Source organism: Panulirus ornatus, chromosome 18 (genome assembly GCF_036320965.1).
Source record: "Panulirus ornatus isolate Po-2019 chromosome 18, ASM3632096v1, whole genome shotgun sequence".
Lineage (NCBI taxonomy): Eukaryota > Metazoa > Arthropoda > Malacostraca > Decapoda > Palinuridae > Panulirus > Panulirus ornatus.
Genome location: NC_092241.1, coordinates 45,390,146 through 45,406,522, shown reverse-complemented (window position 1 = coordinate 45,406,522; position 16,377 = coordinate 45,390,146). Strand labels below are relative to the sequence as shown.

The 16,377-nt window shown below is 40.8% G+C and overlaps 1 protein-coding gene across 13 annotated transcripts in view; it reads left to right on the top strand.

Moving 5' to 3' along the window:
* Nucleotides 1–16,377, top strand: part of LOC139755047 (uncharacterized) — a 196,776-nt gene that overhangs the window by 61,093 nt on the left and 119,306 nt on the right. For 4 of the 13 annotated variants that reach the window (XM_071673029.1, XM_071673035.1, XM_071673037.1 and 1 more), the window contains one exon: nt 14,449–14,476. The exons of 7 other annotated variants lie outside the window; for them this stretch is intronic. In XM_071673029.1, the coding sequence (XP_071529130.1) occupies nt 14,449–14,476 (28 nt within the window). Of the gene's footprint in view, nt 1–14,448; nt 14,566–16,377 lie in introns of all 13 variants that reach the window. 2 more of the 13 variants (XM_071673034.1, XM_071673041.1) reach the window with 1 other exon arrangement.

The window sequence follows — 16,377 nt, the reverse complement described above, 5'->3', positions numbered from 1 at the left end:
TACCTGTAACTTGCTTTATTCTAATAGCGTACATGTAACTTAATTTATTCTAGTAGCGTACATGTAACTTGATTTATTCTAGTAGCGTACGTGTAACTTGATTTATTCTAGTAACGTACATGTAACTTAATTTATTCTAGTAACGTACATATAATTTGATTTATTCTAGTAGCGTACATGTAACTTAATTTATTCTAGTAGCGTACATGTAACTTGATTTATTCTAGTAGCGTACATGTAACTTAATATTGATATTATTAATGAAGTGTTTTGGCTGTGTTTACATTCAGTTGCTGTAAGACATATAGGCATTGTGTTTGCCTTGACACAACCACACAAACCCGTCTGGACTCACACATCTCATTAGCGATCAGTCTTCACCATGTTGATGGGCAGCATACATGATGTGTGGTCTTAGAATTAACCTTAAGAAAATGTTAAAGATGTTTCCGTTGATGAATGTAGCTTGACGTTGCCGGCCTTAATGACCCTGACAGGTAATTATAATTAAAGCTGAAGACGGCTTCTTGGTCAAGTTAGGTGACGTGTTTTCATTGGTTCTTATGATCTCTACAAGTGATTCATCTATTTTTATGTTAATTATCCCATTTTCCCTTGTCATACCCCCTCCCTAGCATCACGTTCCTTGTCTTAAAGTATATAAATTATAATGATAATAACGTCTGTGTTAAAGAGTGTATAAATAATAATAATAATAATAATAATAATAATAATAATAATAATAGTAATGATAATAATAACTGTTATTATTATTATTATTATTATTATTATTATTATTATTATTATTATTATTATCATTATTGTTATTATTATTATTATTATATTATTATTATTATTATTATTATTATTATTATCATTATTATAGCCTGTGTAAATAAGTTGCCAAGTGTAGATCCTCTGATGTGGTTATTATCGACCTCCCTAAGACACTTGTATTGTCCACACACAACCAGTACGGAGGTTTCAACCCAAAAAAATTCGGTTTATAAAAACTGTTGTGTTTACATCGCGGAGATTTAGGGATACGTCTGTCCCGCGAAAATAATGAGACAACCGTAGTAAAAGGCCAGACTAGGAACAAAGGAAAGAAAACAAGATACAGAGGAAAAGTATATTTACACATAAGGAAACATCATCATTCACTGTGGTACTGGCCAAACCCCGGCATTGCATTTCACCAGAAATGAATTTCATCGCATAATGCTAACCATGGCGTATGCGTACCACATTGAGATCCAGATCTTCCAGAGAGGAAAAGTTCACACATGAACTGGATGGAATGTTTGACGTATGAAGTGTTACATGGTGAGTCCTGACGTGGAACACTCGGGAAGTGTTACATGGTGAGTCCTGACGTGCAACACTCGGGAAGGTTTACAGACGCGGCTCAACTGAAATGTATACAAAAACATGGCTGTTGTACTGTCGCTCAAGCAGTTTTGTGCCGTACAACTGTTGTTATTCTGAATAATAGTTACTGTACGATATAATGCTACGTGATTAGCATTTTGTTACTAAACCAGAGGGAAGCGTTTGCTGTGATTTGAAATATCTTCAGGCAAATAACAGTATTAGTATTTACAACATGTGATTGTCCAAAACATGTTTTGGACAATCACATGTTTACCAAATGGCGTCCTAGCTTCGTCTCTTCGATGTATATCAACTGACTGTTATAATTCTCTCTTGTGTCTCCCTTGATGATGTGATTATTACACGAAAGTGCACTTGGGAACTTTTCGTGTTTCATTTTCCCCGTGGACTATCTGTATCAATCTATCTATCTGTCTATCTATCTATCTATCTATCTATCTATATATATATATATATATATATATATATATATATATATATATATATATATATATATATATACATACATATATACGTGAAACAGCAACCATTAAACTATATCTAAAATATTTTCATTCTACTTATATGCGAATATTTCTATATTCGCCGTTTTCTCGTTAGCAAGTTAGCCCAGGAACAGACGTAAAACGGCCGCTTTCGCTCATCCCCGTCCACATCCAGGCCCCACAGGACTGTCCATGGTTTACCGCGGCCGCTTCACAAGCACTGACTCGGTCCAGTGACAGCACGTCGACCCCCAGTATACCACATATTTCCAATTCATTCTTATCCCGTGCATGCCATTCATCCTCTTACATGTTCAGGTCCCGATCACATGTCGTTTTTACTCCATCCTTCCATCACCAATTTAGTAACCCGCTTCTTGTTCTTTCCACTTGGCACATATATCCTCTTTGTCAACCTTTTCCGACACTTTCTCCATATGCCCAAAACCATTTAAATACACACTCATTGCTCTCAACCACACTGTTTATAACCACGTCACGTTCTTGCTATTTTATTGCTCACTCGATCAAACCACCTCACACAACATATTGCACTTAAACATATAATTTCTAACACATCCACCTTACTTCTGACACTATACATGCATTTCGCCAATCCTCAGGCACTTCACCATGATCCATACATACAATGAAGATCCCTAACAACCAGATCAACCACACAGTCATTCCATTTCTTAATAAGTTCAACTGCAATACTATCCAATACCGCCGTCTTGCTGCATTTCATCTTCCGCAAGGCTTTTGTCACCCCTTCTCTCTTCACAAAAGCATTCTCCCTGACTCTCACTTTGCACACCACCCCGACCCAAACACCCTACATTTGCCGCTTTAACATGAAATGCTTTCATCAGTCCTTCATAATATACTCCAGCTCCTCCTTAAGTAATCAATACCTGTTACCGCTTTCCATTTTATTCCCTTCATCGATGTCACTCTTTGTTTTCTTGTCTTTCGCGCATTATTTACCTTCGAAAACATCTTTTTCGCGCATTATTTCCCTCCTTCGAAAACATCTTTTCATTCTCCCTAAAGTTTAATGATACTCTCTCATCCCAACTCTCAGTTGCCCTCTTTTTGAACCCTTGCACCTTCCTCTTGACCTCCTGCAGCTTTTTCTTATGTACGTTCCAATCATCCGCATTCCCTCCCGATAAACACCGCCCAATCGTCTATCTTTCCTCTTTCACTTGCATTTTCATCCCATCGCTCACTACCCTTTCTAATCTGCCCATCTCCCACCTTCCTCATGCCGCATGCATCTCTTACACATGCCATCACTGTTCACCTAAATACCTCCCATTCCTCACCCGCTGCCCTGGCTTCATTCACTTCCACTTTTTGTCACTCCAGATTCGATATCTCCTGAAACTTCTTTGTGCAAGTCCTCTAACATCGCTAAGTTTTACCCCGGTATACAACATCATCCCAGTTCACTCTGTTCCGTGCACGCCTTTCACCCTCCATGCTCAGGCCACAATAGCTCAAAATCTTTTTCACTCCATCGTTCCACCTCCAATTTTGGTCTCCCATTTCTCCTTGTTCCCTCCACCTCTGACACATATATCCTCTTTGTTAACCTTTCCTCTCATTCTCTCCATGTGTCCAAATAATTTCAACACACCCTCTTCTGCTCTCTCAAGCACACTATTTATTACTACACATCTCTTTTACTTTTTCATTACTTACTCGTTCAAACTACCTCATACCTCACATTGTCATCAAACATTTTTTTTTTTCCAACACCACCCTCCTCCGCACAATCTTACTTATATCCCACGCCTCGCAACTATATGATATTGCTGCGACTACAATATTTCAAACTTATCCATTTTTGCCCTCCAAGATAACGTTTTTTCTTTCCACACACTCTTCATCGCTTCCAGAACTATCGCCCCCTCCCCCACCCTATGACTTACTTTCGTTTCTATTGTTCCATTCGCTGCCGTGTATACTCCCAGATACATAAATATTTTGCTTTCTCCAGTTTTTTTTTTTTTCTCCTTTCAAATTACATTCCAACTAACTTGTCCCTCAACCCTACTGAACCCAATAACCTTGCTTTTATTCACATTTACTTTATACTTTCTCCTTTCACACACACTGTTGCCAACTTCTGCAGTTTCCTACTCGAATCAGCTACCAGTGCTGTATCATCAGCAAATAACTGACTCACTTCCCAGGCCTTCTCATCCCCGACAGACTGCATACTTGCCCCTCTCTCCAAGACACTTGCATTTACCTCCCTCACCACCCCATCCATAAACAAATTAAATAACCATGGTGACGTCATACACCCTTGCCGCATACCAACTTTCACTTGGGATCATCCACTGTCCTGTCTTCCTACGCTTACACATGCCTTACACCTTTGATGAAAACTTCTCTGCTTCTAGCAGCTTACTTCCCACACCATATATTCTTAATACCTTCCACAAAGCATCTCTATCAACCCTATCCTATGCCTTCTCTAGATCCATATATGCCTTACAAATCCATCTGTTTTTTAATTTTTTTCGCACACATTCTTTAAAAAGGACACCTAATCCACACATCCTCCACCACTTCTGAAAACACACTGCTGCTCTCCATCCTGATGCTCTGTACATTCCTTCACCCTCTCAATCAGTACCCTCTCTTACAATTTTCCAGGAATACTCAACAGGCCTATGCCTCTGTAGTTTGAACACTCGCCTTATCCTCCTTGTGTTTATAAAATGGCACTATACACGCATTCCGCCTATCCTCAGGTACCTCCACATGATACATACATATACTGAACATCTTTACCAACCACTCAACCACACAATCATCTCCTTTCTCAATACATTTAACTGTAATACCATCCACTCCAGTTGCCTTGCCGCATTTCATCTTCCGCAAGGCTTTCACCACCTCGTCTCTCTTCACCAAACCACTCCCAATGACTCTCTCGCTTCGCACACCACCGCGACCCAAACACCCTACATCAGCCACTCGTATCATTAAACACATTCAACAAACATTCAAAATTGCCGCCTTCACCGATGTCCCCATTTGTTGTTTTCTCTTTCGCACATCATTTACCTCCTTCCAAAACATATTCTTATCTTCCTAAAGTTTAAAGTTACTCCCTCACCTCGACTCATTTGCCGTCTTTTTGAACCCATGCACTTCCTCTTGACCTCCTGTCGCTTCCTCTTTTACATCTCCCAATTATTTGTAATTCCTTTCCTGTTTGTACTGCCCAAATGCCTCTTTTCTCTTTCATTAGGAAATTTACTTCTTCGTTCCACCACTCACTACCTTTTTTTATTTTCCCACCTTTCGCATATCACATGCCATCACTGATTACCTATATACCTCACATGCCATCACTGATTACCTATATACCTCCCATTCCTCACCCATTCCCCTTGCTTCATTCATATCACATTATGCCATTCTGAATTCACCATCTGATGGTATTTCTTGACACAAGTCTCCTTTTCCAAGCTCTCTCCCTCTCGCCACTCTCTTTTCCAAAAATCGCATCAAATCTTCACCTTTGCCTCCACAGGATAGTGATCAAACATCCCACTAGTTGCCCCTCTCAGCACATTTACATTCAAAAGTCTCTCTTTTACACGTCTGTCAATTAATACGTAATCTAATAATGTCCGCTGACCATCTCTCCTACTCACATACGTATACTTGTGTATATCCCTCTTTATAAACCAGTCTTTTCAGCACAGATATCCACAAGCTCTTCCATTTCAGTTCATAACACCGAATACCCCATGCCCACCAATTATTCCCTCAACTGCCACATTACTTACCTTTGCATTCAAATCACCTATCACTAATACCCCGAGGGTCTCGTGCATCAAAGCTGCTTACACATTCACTTAGCTGCTCCCAAAACACTTGCCTCTCATGATCTTTCTTCTCATGACCAGGTGCATAGGCACCAATAATCACCCATCTCTCTCCATCTACTTTCAGTTTTACCCACATAACTCTAGAATTTACTTCCTTATATTCTTTCACACACTCCCACAACTCTTGACTTTACTCCTAAGACTATCCTTGAGCTTCGTTTCACTCAGAGCCAAAACATCCAGGTTCCTTTCCTCAAACGTACTATCTATCTCTCCTTTCTTATCATCTTGGTTACATCCACTCATTTAGACACCCCAGTCTGAGCCTTCGAGGAGGATGAGCACTTCCCGCGTGACTCCTTCTTCTGTTTCCCATTTTAGAAATTGAAATACAAGGAGGGGAGGGTTACCAGGGCTCCCCGCCCCCCTTCCACTTTTAGTCGTATTCTACGACACGCGGGGAATACGGAGGTAGAATTATTTCTACCCTACCACAAGGATATATATATGTATATGTACCCAAATTGTAGGCTTCACCCACCCACACCCTAGTGTATCATCCATACACCTACCCACACCCACCCACACCCTAGTTTATCATCCATACACCCACCCACTCAACCATGACATGGTAAGGTTAGGCTCCTGTTCAACCACTGACTTAAACCGTAAACGTAAAAAAAAAAAGATGTAAAAAACTGAACACTTCCTTCCATCAGTCCACCAGGTGTTGCAGAACCATGTACTGTGTGACACGGAAATATGACTCTTAACATGACAATTTTCTGTTGTCAGTGCAGCATGCCTGGTCCACACACGACTGTGTTGAACTGTGTTGTAACTGGTACACCATTACCTGTGGGTCAGCACTGTCTGTTCCCCACCCTCATCATCCAGTCGTGCACATGCCTGCCAGCCTTCCTGCTAGCTTGCACCCCAGTGTTTCGTGTGTCACATGTGTTGCAGTGTTTCTTGTCATTCTGTACATGGTAAAGTGTTGCCATATTAATGCTCCACATGTTGGTGTTGCCATGTTAATGCTGCCTTGTGTTATACCATCATGTTGATGGTCCGCCACGTGTGTGTGTGTTGCTGTGCTGATGCCTCCACATGATGATGTGTTTCCATGGTGATGCTTCCATTCTGACAAGGGATCAGGCATGTCCGGCATGGAAAAACTCTCCTTCCTCTGACTCTCATTCAGCTTTTGTTGTTTTCTCTTTCGCACATCATTTACCTCCTTCCAAAACATATTCTTATCTTCCTAAAGTTTAAAGTTACTCCCTCACCTCGACTCATTTGCCGTCTTTTTGAACCCATGCACTTCCTCTTGACCTCCTGTCGCTTCCTCTTTTACATCTCCCAATTATTTGTAATTCCTTTCCTGCCCGTAATTACTGCAAGCACGTTACCCGTGAGGCGAAGTGTTCCTGTATTCAAAGTAAGTACGATAACCTTTCCTTGTCATCCACTGATAGGTCTTTCTGGTCTTTAGCCAAGGACATCTCTAACATCTTCTGTCACTCTACCTTTCCTTCACTTTTCCGTTCTGACGGTACTATAGCTGTCTCTCCCGTAGACAAAGCAACTCTTTGGTTGCCGTTTCTCCTCTAACTCCACCTTGGATGACTCTAACATTCCTTCACCCCTGATGTTCCCCTTACTAATCCTATGCCTCTTCCCGTAATGTCTCACAGAACTGTCCGAAAAGCGTTTCTCTCTCTGGACACAAGCAAGGCTTATGGTCCTGATGGCATCCATCCCCGTGTACTGAGTGTGTGCCTCCGAACTTGCACCTGTGATTTCTCGTTTGTTCCGTTTCTGTTTAAAACTAAAAATTTTCCTTTTGATCGCTCTATCTATCGTCCTATTGCAACGACATCTACCATTTTCAAAGTCTTTGAATCCCCCTCTCAACTCCCATATCCTTAAACACCTCGAAAATCACAGTCTTCTCTCTGATCACCAGTATAGCGTCCGTAAAGCGAGATCCACTGGTGATATTCTTTCCTAACTTACTGACGTCTGGTCATTATCTCTGAAAGATTTTGGAGAGTCGAGTGTAGTTGCCCTTGACATATCCAAGGCTTTTGACAGGGTGTGGCATCAGGGTCTCATCTCTAAGCTACCCTCTTTTTGGCTTCCCTCCCTCACTTTGCTCCTTCATATCTAGCTTCCTCTCTGGCCGATACATCTCTGTGGTTGTTGATGGATCAGCTCTCCCCCCTTGTTCTCCATCAACAGCGGTGTCCCCCAAGGTTCTGTCCTGTCCTCTAAAGTGTATCCTTTTTTTTTTTTATCGATTTCCTCTCCTCCACAAATAATAGAATGCACTCATTCGCTGACGACTCAACACTGTATTCATCCACATCCTTCAATTTTGGTCCCTCTTCTATCATTCGATCTGTATTTCGTCTTGACACAACTTCCTCAATAAACTCAGACTTGAACAGAATATTTCACTGGGGTACACAAAATCTTGTTAAGTTTAATACCTGCAAGACCCAGTTTCTACCCATCTCTCTGTCGAAAACTCCTCAACTCTCGTCTCCCCTTTGAAGGTTCTGTAATTCCACCGCTTGGAAACCCCACATTACAGAAATAGCTAAGTTTACCTCTAAGAAACTGGGTGTCCTGTATAGATATCGAAACTTATTTTCTGAACAGTTGCTCCGTTTGTACAGTGAATTGTTTTGTCTTTGTATGGAGTACTGCTCTCACATCTGGGGTGGTTCTAACTTTGCATCCTTACTTGATAAAGTGGAATCGAAAGCAGATCCGACTTGTAAACTGTCCCAGGATAACTTCAAACTTGACCCCCTTGCCCTACGCCGCAATGTTGGTTCACTTTCCCTCTTCTATAGGTATTACTTTGGTTTTTGCTCCTGAGAGCTGGCTGCTTGTGTTCCCCCACCACCAGCTAGACCACGCAATACTCGGCAAGCTGCTGCTTGACATGATTACCGTGTAGCCATCGGCAGCTCAAGGGTGGGCCGTTTTGATACCTGCATCTTTCCCTACACGTCGAAGCTTTGGAACTCTCTACCTTCTCATGTCTTTCCCAATAACTATGACCTGGAACATCTCAAAAGATAGGTTTTCCACTTCCTCCAAAATGCATCAATTCAATCCTTTGTAATTTCTTGTTCCGTGTCATTATGTTCTCTTATTTCATTAAAGGCTCGGCCTTGATGTGGACTTTTCTCCGTAATTGGAGTCTTGAACATAGAAAAAACGTGGAAATGTTGCCATGTTAATGTTCATGTTGAAGTGTTGCCATGTTAATGCTTCCACATCATCAGCGTCTTTATGTTGATTTTCTCTCATGTTGAGTGTAGCCATGTTGATGCATTCGCATGTTCAAGTGTTGCCATGTTGATACTTCCCCATATTGGTGTTGCCATGTTGATACTTTTTCATGTTGGTATTGCCATGTTGATACTTCTCCATGTTGGTGTTGCTATGATACTTTTCCATGGTGTTGCCATGTTGATATTTGCCCATGGTGTTGCCATGTAGATACTTTTCCATGTTGGTGTTGCCATGTTGATACTTCCCCATGTTGGTGTTGCCATGTAGATACTTTTCATGTTGGTGTTGCCATGTTGATACTTGCCCATGTTGGTGTGCCATGTTGATACTTGCCCATGTTGGTGTTGCCATGTTGATACTTTTCCATGTTGGAGTTGCCATGCTGATACTCCCCCATGTTGGTGTTGCCATGTTGATACTTCCCATGTTGGTGTTGCCATGTAGATACTTTTCATGTCGTTGCCATGTTGATACTTTTCATGTTGCTGTTGCCATGTTGATACTTCCCATGTTGGTGTTGCCGTGTTGATACTTCCCATGTTGGTGTTGCCATGTAGATACTTTTCATGTTGGTGTTGCCATTTTGATACTTTTCATGTTGGTGTTGCCATGTTGATACTTCCCATGTTGGTGTTGCCATGTTGATACTTTTCCATGTTGGTGTTGCCATGTTGATACTTCCCCATGTTGGTGTTGCCATGTTGACACTTGTCATGTTGGTGTTGCCATGTTGATACTTCCCATGTTGGTGTTGCCATGTTGATACTTTTCCATGTTGGTGTTGCCATGTTGATACTTCCCCATGTTGGTGTGCCATGTTGGTACTTGCCATTTTGGTGTTGTCATGTTGATACTTCCCATGTTGGTGTTGCCATGTAGATACTTTTCATGTTGGTGTTGCCATGTTGATACTTCCCATGTTGATGTTGCCATGTTGATACTTTTCCATGTTGGTGTTGCCATGTTGATACTTCCCATGTTGGTGTTGCCATGTTGATACTTTTCCATGTTGGTGTTGCCATGTTGATACTTCCCCATGTTGGTGTGCCATGTTGATACTTGCCATGTTGGTGTTATGTCGATACTTCCCATGTTGGTGTTGCCATGTTGATACTTGTCATGTTGGTGTTGCCATGTTGATACTTCCCATGTTGGTGTTGCCATGTTGATACTTTTCCATGTTGGCGTTGCCATGTTGATACTTCCCCATGTTGGTGTGCCATGTTGATACTTGCCATGTTGGTGTTGTCATGTCGATACTTCCCATGTTGGTGTTGCCATGTAGATACTTTTCATGTTGGTGTTGCCATGTTGATACTTTTCATGTTGGTGTTGCCATGTTGATACTTCCCATGTTGGTGTTGCCATGTTGATACTTTTCCATGTTGGTGTTGCCATGTTGATACTTCCCATGTTGGTGTTGCCATGTTGATACTTGTCATGTTGGTGTTGCCATGTTGATACTTCCCATGTTGGTGTTGCCATGTTGATACTTTTCCATGTTGGTGTTGCCATGTTGATACTTCCCCATGTTAGTGTGCCATGTTGATACTTGCCATGTTGGTGTTGCACTGTTAATTCATCCATACGTTGAAGTGTTGCCATCCTAATGCATTCTCACGTTGAATTGTTGCCATACTAATGTATTCATACGCTTGCCACGTTAATGGTTAAAGTTAAGTTAATGTCCTGTACGGAAGAACCACACGACGGGCGGTCGACTTCACGAAGACTGCCAAGTTTGACATGGTTGTATACACGAACCTGGTAATGCCACCACGCAGGTCGACGCTGATTGGCTGGCTGGTATGACTATGTGATGAATTATTGGAACGTTGCAAAGGTGGTCTTCGCAAGGGGACCCCCTTGCGATAAGACTTTACGACGGAAAATAATCGTTGACAATTACATATTTAATCTCGTAAATCATCATTTATGCATTAAACACATTCGAAATTATCTTATGCTAAAAAGATGGGCATTCGAATAAGTCACAGGAAATATTTTTTTCGAGACTGGTGCGAGTCTTACCACTACTTGAGAATGTTTTTGGCAAAACATCAAAGACAATATCGCATTGTCTTTGGCAAAACATAAACATTCTTAAGTAGCGGTAAGACTCGGACCAGACTCGAAAAAATAATTTTCCTGTGACTTTTATTCGAATTCCCATCTTTTTAGCATAGGATAATAATTTCGAATATGTTTAATGTATAAATGATGATTTACGAGATAAAGTATGTAATTGTCAACGATTATTTTCCGTCGTAAAGTCTTATCGCAAGGGGGTCCCCTTGCGAAGACCACCTTTGCAACGTTCCAATAATTCATCACATAGTCATACCAGCCAGCCAATCAGCGTCGACCTGCGTGGTGGCATTACCAGGTTCGTGTATACAACCATGTCAAACTTGGCAGTCTTCGTGAAGTCGACCGTCCGTCGTGTGGTTCTTGAATACGGGTCAATGTTTCCTGGAGTTGTGTTGCCTCTTGATGCTCCCTTATGTTGAAATGTTGCCATATTAACTCTCCCTTATGTTGAAATGTTGCCATATTAACTCTCCCTTATGTTGAAATGTTGCCTTGTTAACTCTCCCTTATGTTGAAATGTTGCCTTGTTAACTCTCCCTTATGTTGAAATGTTGCCTTGTTAACTTTCCCTTATGTTGAAATGTTGCCATGTTAACTCTCCCTTATGTTGAAATGTTGCCTTGTTAACTCTCCCTTATGTTGAAATGTTGCCATGTTAACTCTCCCTTATGTTGAAATGTTGCCTTGTTAACTCTCTCTTATGTTGAAATGTTGCCTTGTTAACTCTCCCTTATGTTGAAATGTTGCCATGTTAACTCTCCCTTATGTTGGAATGTTGCCATGTTAACTCTCCCTTATGTTGAAATGTTGCCATGTTAACTCTCCCTTATGTTGAAATGTTGCCATGTTAACTCTCTCTTATGTTGAAATGTTGCCTTGTTAACGCTCCCTTATGTTGAAATGTTGCCATGTTAACTCTCCCTTATGTTGAAATGTTGCCTTGTTAACTCTCTCTTATGTTGAAATGTTTCCTTGTTAACTCTCCCTTATATTGAAATGTTGCCTTGTTACCTTTCCCTTATGTTGAAATGTTGCCATGTTAACTCTCCCTTATGTTGAAATGTTGCCTTGTTAACTCTCCCTTATGTTGAAATGTTACCTTGTTAACTTTCCCTTATGTTGAAATGTTGCCATGTTAATTCTCCCTTATGTTGAAATGTTGCCTTGTTAAATCTCCCTTATGTTGAAATGTTGCCATGTTAACTCTCCCTTATGTTGGAATGTTGCCATGTTAACTCTCCCTTATGTTGAAATGTTGCCTTGTTAACTCTTATGTTGAAATGTTGCCATATTAACTCTCCCTTATGTTGAAATGTTGCCTTGTTAACTCTCTCTTATGTTGAAATGTTTCCTTGTTAACTCTCCCTTATATTGAAATGTTGCCTTGTTAACTCTCCCTTATGTTGAAATGTTGCCATGTTAACTCTCCCTTATGTTGAAATGTTGCCTTGTTAACGCTCCCTTATGTTGAAATGTTGCCATGTTAACTCTCCCTTATGTTGAAATGCTGCCTTGTTAACTTTCCCTTATGTTGAAATGTTGCTATGTTAACTCTCTCTTATGTTGAAATGTTGCCTTGTTAACTCTCTCTTATGTTGAAATGTTGCCTTGTTAACTCTCCCTTATGTTGAAATGTTGCCATGTTAACTCTCCCTTATGTTGGAGTGTTGCCATGTTAACTCTCCCTTATGTTGAAATGTTGCCATGTTAACTCTCTCTTATGTTGAAATGTTGCCTTGTTAACGCTCCCTTATGTTGAAATGTTGCCATGTTAACTCTCCCTTATGTTGAAATGTTGCCTTGTTAACTTTCCCTTATGTTGAAATGTTGCCTTGTTAACTCTCCCTTATGTTGAAATGTTGCCATATTAACTCTCCCTTATGTTGAAATGTTGCCATGTTAACTCTCTTATGTTGAAATGTTGCCTTGTTAACTCTTCCTTATGTTGAAATGTTGCCATGTTAACTCTCCCTTATGTTGAAATGTTGCCATGTTAACTCTCCCTTATGTTGAAATGTTGCCATATCAACTCTCCCTTATGTTGAAATGTTGCCTTGTTAACTCTTCCTTATGTTGAAATGTTGCCTTGTTAACTCTCCCTTATGTTGAAATGTTGCCATGTTAACTCTCCCTTATGTTGGAATGTTGCCTTGTTAACTCTCCCTTATGTTGAAATGTTGCCATATCAACTCTCCATTATGTTGAAATGTTGCCTTGTTAACTCTTCCTTATGTTGAAATGTTGCCATATCAACTCTCCCTTATGTTGAAATGTTGCCTTATTAACTCTTCCTTATGTTGAAATGTTGCCATGTTAACTCTCCCTTATGTTGGAATGTTGCCATGTTAACTCTCCCTTATGTTGAAATGTTGCCATATCAACTCTCCCTTATGTTGAAATGTTGCCTTGTTAACTCTTCCTTATGTTGAAATGTTGCCATGTTAACTCTCTCTCATACTAAGTTTTCCACTCATAATGTTTCCACATGTTGAAGTGTTATCATGTTAATACATCCATCTGTTGAAATGCTTCCTTTTTAATGTATCCACTTGATGTGTTGCCATGGTAATGTTTCCACATGAGATGTTACAGTGTTAGTGCATGTACTTGTCGAGGTGTTTCCATGATAATGCATCCATTTCAAGCGTTGCCATATTAATGCATCCCCATTCTTAAGCGTTGCCGTGTTAATGCATCCATGTGTGGAAGTGTTGCCGTGCTAATGCATCCATGTGTGGAAGTGTTGCCATGTTAATGGTTCATGTTGAAGTGTTATGTTAATGTTTCTTTATAATGATGGTTGCCATGCTAATTCTCCCTTATGTTAGTGTTGCCACATGTGCATTATTTATTGAAGAGTTGTTCATGATATCGTTCCCACATGTTAAGGTGTTGCCATGTTAAAATACTCACATGTTTGTGTTGCCATGTTGATACTCCCACTTGTTGAAGTGTTGCCGTGTTAATATTCCCACATGTGTCAGGGTTTTCATGTTACTATTCCCACTTATAAGTGTTGCCATGTTAATATTCCCACATGTTATAGTGTTGTCATGTTACTATTCCCACTTATGAGTGTTGCCATGTTAATATTCCCACATATTTGAGTTTTCATGTTACTATTCCCACTTAAAGTGTTGCCATATTAATATCCCCACATGTTATAGTGTTGTCATGTTACTATTCCCACTTATGAGTGTTGCCATGTTAATATTCCCACATGTTATAGTGTTCCTATATTAATGTTGCCAGTCTGCCCTCCTGCCACCACCTCGAGTGTCTCTTACTTTATACTTTTATGATTTCAGGTTCTTCAGTGTTGCCAGTACCTTGCATGTGAGTGTTTCTAGGGTCCCACCAGTTACAGTGTTGCCACTCTGACGAGGTCCCTGACCGCATGTCCCTGTGTTGTCACGTTAAGGACAGTGAGTTTTCCTATAGATGATGCCAAGCCACATTGTGTTACAATGACTTGCTTTCTCACATGTTGCAACAGTGACATTATCTCAATATACACATAGCATGTACAACTGTTGTTATTATCTCAATATACACATAGCATGTACAACTGTTGTTATTATCTCAATATACACATAGCATGTACAACTGTTGTTATTATCTCAATATACACAGCATGTACAACTGTTGTTATTAGTGTTCCATATGTTTTCATTCCCAGATGTTGCCCCATAGCCCAGTTTAATGTTAGAGTGTTGCCAGTCTCCCATATATCATAGTGTTGCTAGCCTCCCAGATGTCATAGTGTTGCCAGCCTCCCATATATCATAGTGTTGCTAGCCTCCCAGATGTCATAGTGTTGCCAGCCTCCCATATATCATAGTGTTGCCAGCCTCCCAGATGTCATAGTGTTGCCAGACTCCCATATATCATAGTGTTGCCAGCCTCCCATATATCATAGTGTTGCCAGCCTCCCAGATATCATAGTGTTGCCAGCCTCCCAGATATCATAGTGTTGCCAGTCTCCCACATAGTGTTGCCAGCCTCCCTTATATCATAGTGTTGCCAGTCTCCCATATAGTGTTGCCAGCCTCCATATATAATAGTGATGCCAATCTCCCACGTCCCAAACTGTTGCCAGGCTCACACACATAGTGTTGCCAGGCTCACACGTATCATAGTGTTGCCAGGCTCACACGTATCATAGTGTTGCCAGGCTCACATATAGTGTTGCGAGGATCACACACATCATAGTGTTGCCAGGCTCATTCACATCATAGTGTTGCCAGGCTTGCATGTCATAATGTTGCCATGCTCACACAATGTTGTCATGCTCACACATATAGTGTTGCCATGCTCACACACATAGTGTTGCAATGCTCACACATATCATAGTGTTGTCATGCTTACACACACATAGTGTTCCCATGCTCACATATATCAGTGTTGCCGGCTCACACATATCTTAGTGTTGCCATGGTCACAGTGTTGCCATTCACACACGTATAGTGTTGCCAGACTTACTTATTTGTGTTGCCAGGCTTATATATCATAGTGTTGCCATGGTCACACAGTGTTGCTATGCTCACACATATAGTGTTGCCATGCACACACGTATAGTGTTCCCATGCTCACATATATCATAGTGCTGCCAGGCTTACACATATTATAGTGTTGCCAGGCTCACATAGTGTTGCCATGCTCACACATATAGTGTTGCTATGCTCACACATAGTGTTGCCATGCTCACACATATAGTGTTGCCATGCTCACACATATAGTGTTGCCATGCTCACACATATAGTGTTGCTATGATCACACATATAGTGTTGCCATGCTCACACATATAGTGTTGCCATGCTCACACATATAGTGTTGCCATGCTCACACATATAGTGTTGCTATGATCACACATATAGTGTTGCCATGCTCACACATATAGTGTTGCCATGCTCACACATATAGTGTTGCCAGGCTCACATATAGTGTTGCCAGGCTCACACATATAGTGTTGCTATGCTCACACATATAGTGTTGCCATGCTCACACATATAGTGTTGCCATGCTCACACATATAGTGTTGCCATGCTCACACATATAGTGTTGCCATGCTCACACATATAGTGTTGCCATGCTCACACACATAGTGTTGCCATGCTCACACATATAGTGTTGCCATGCTCACACATATAGTGTTGCCATGCTCACACATATAGTGTTGCCATGCTCACACATATAGTGTTGCCATGCTCACACATATAGTGTTGCCATGCTCACAC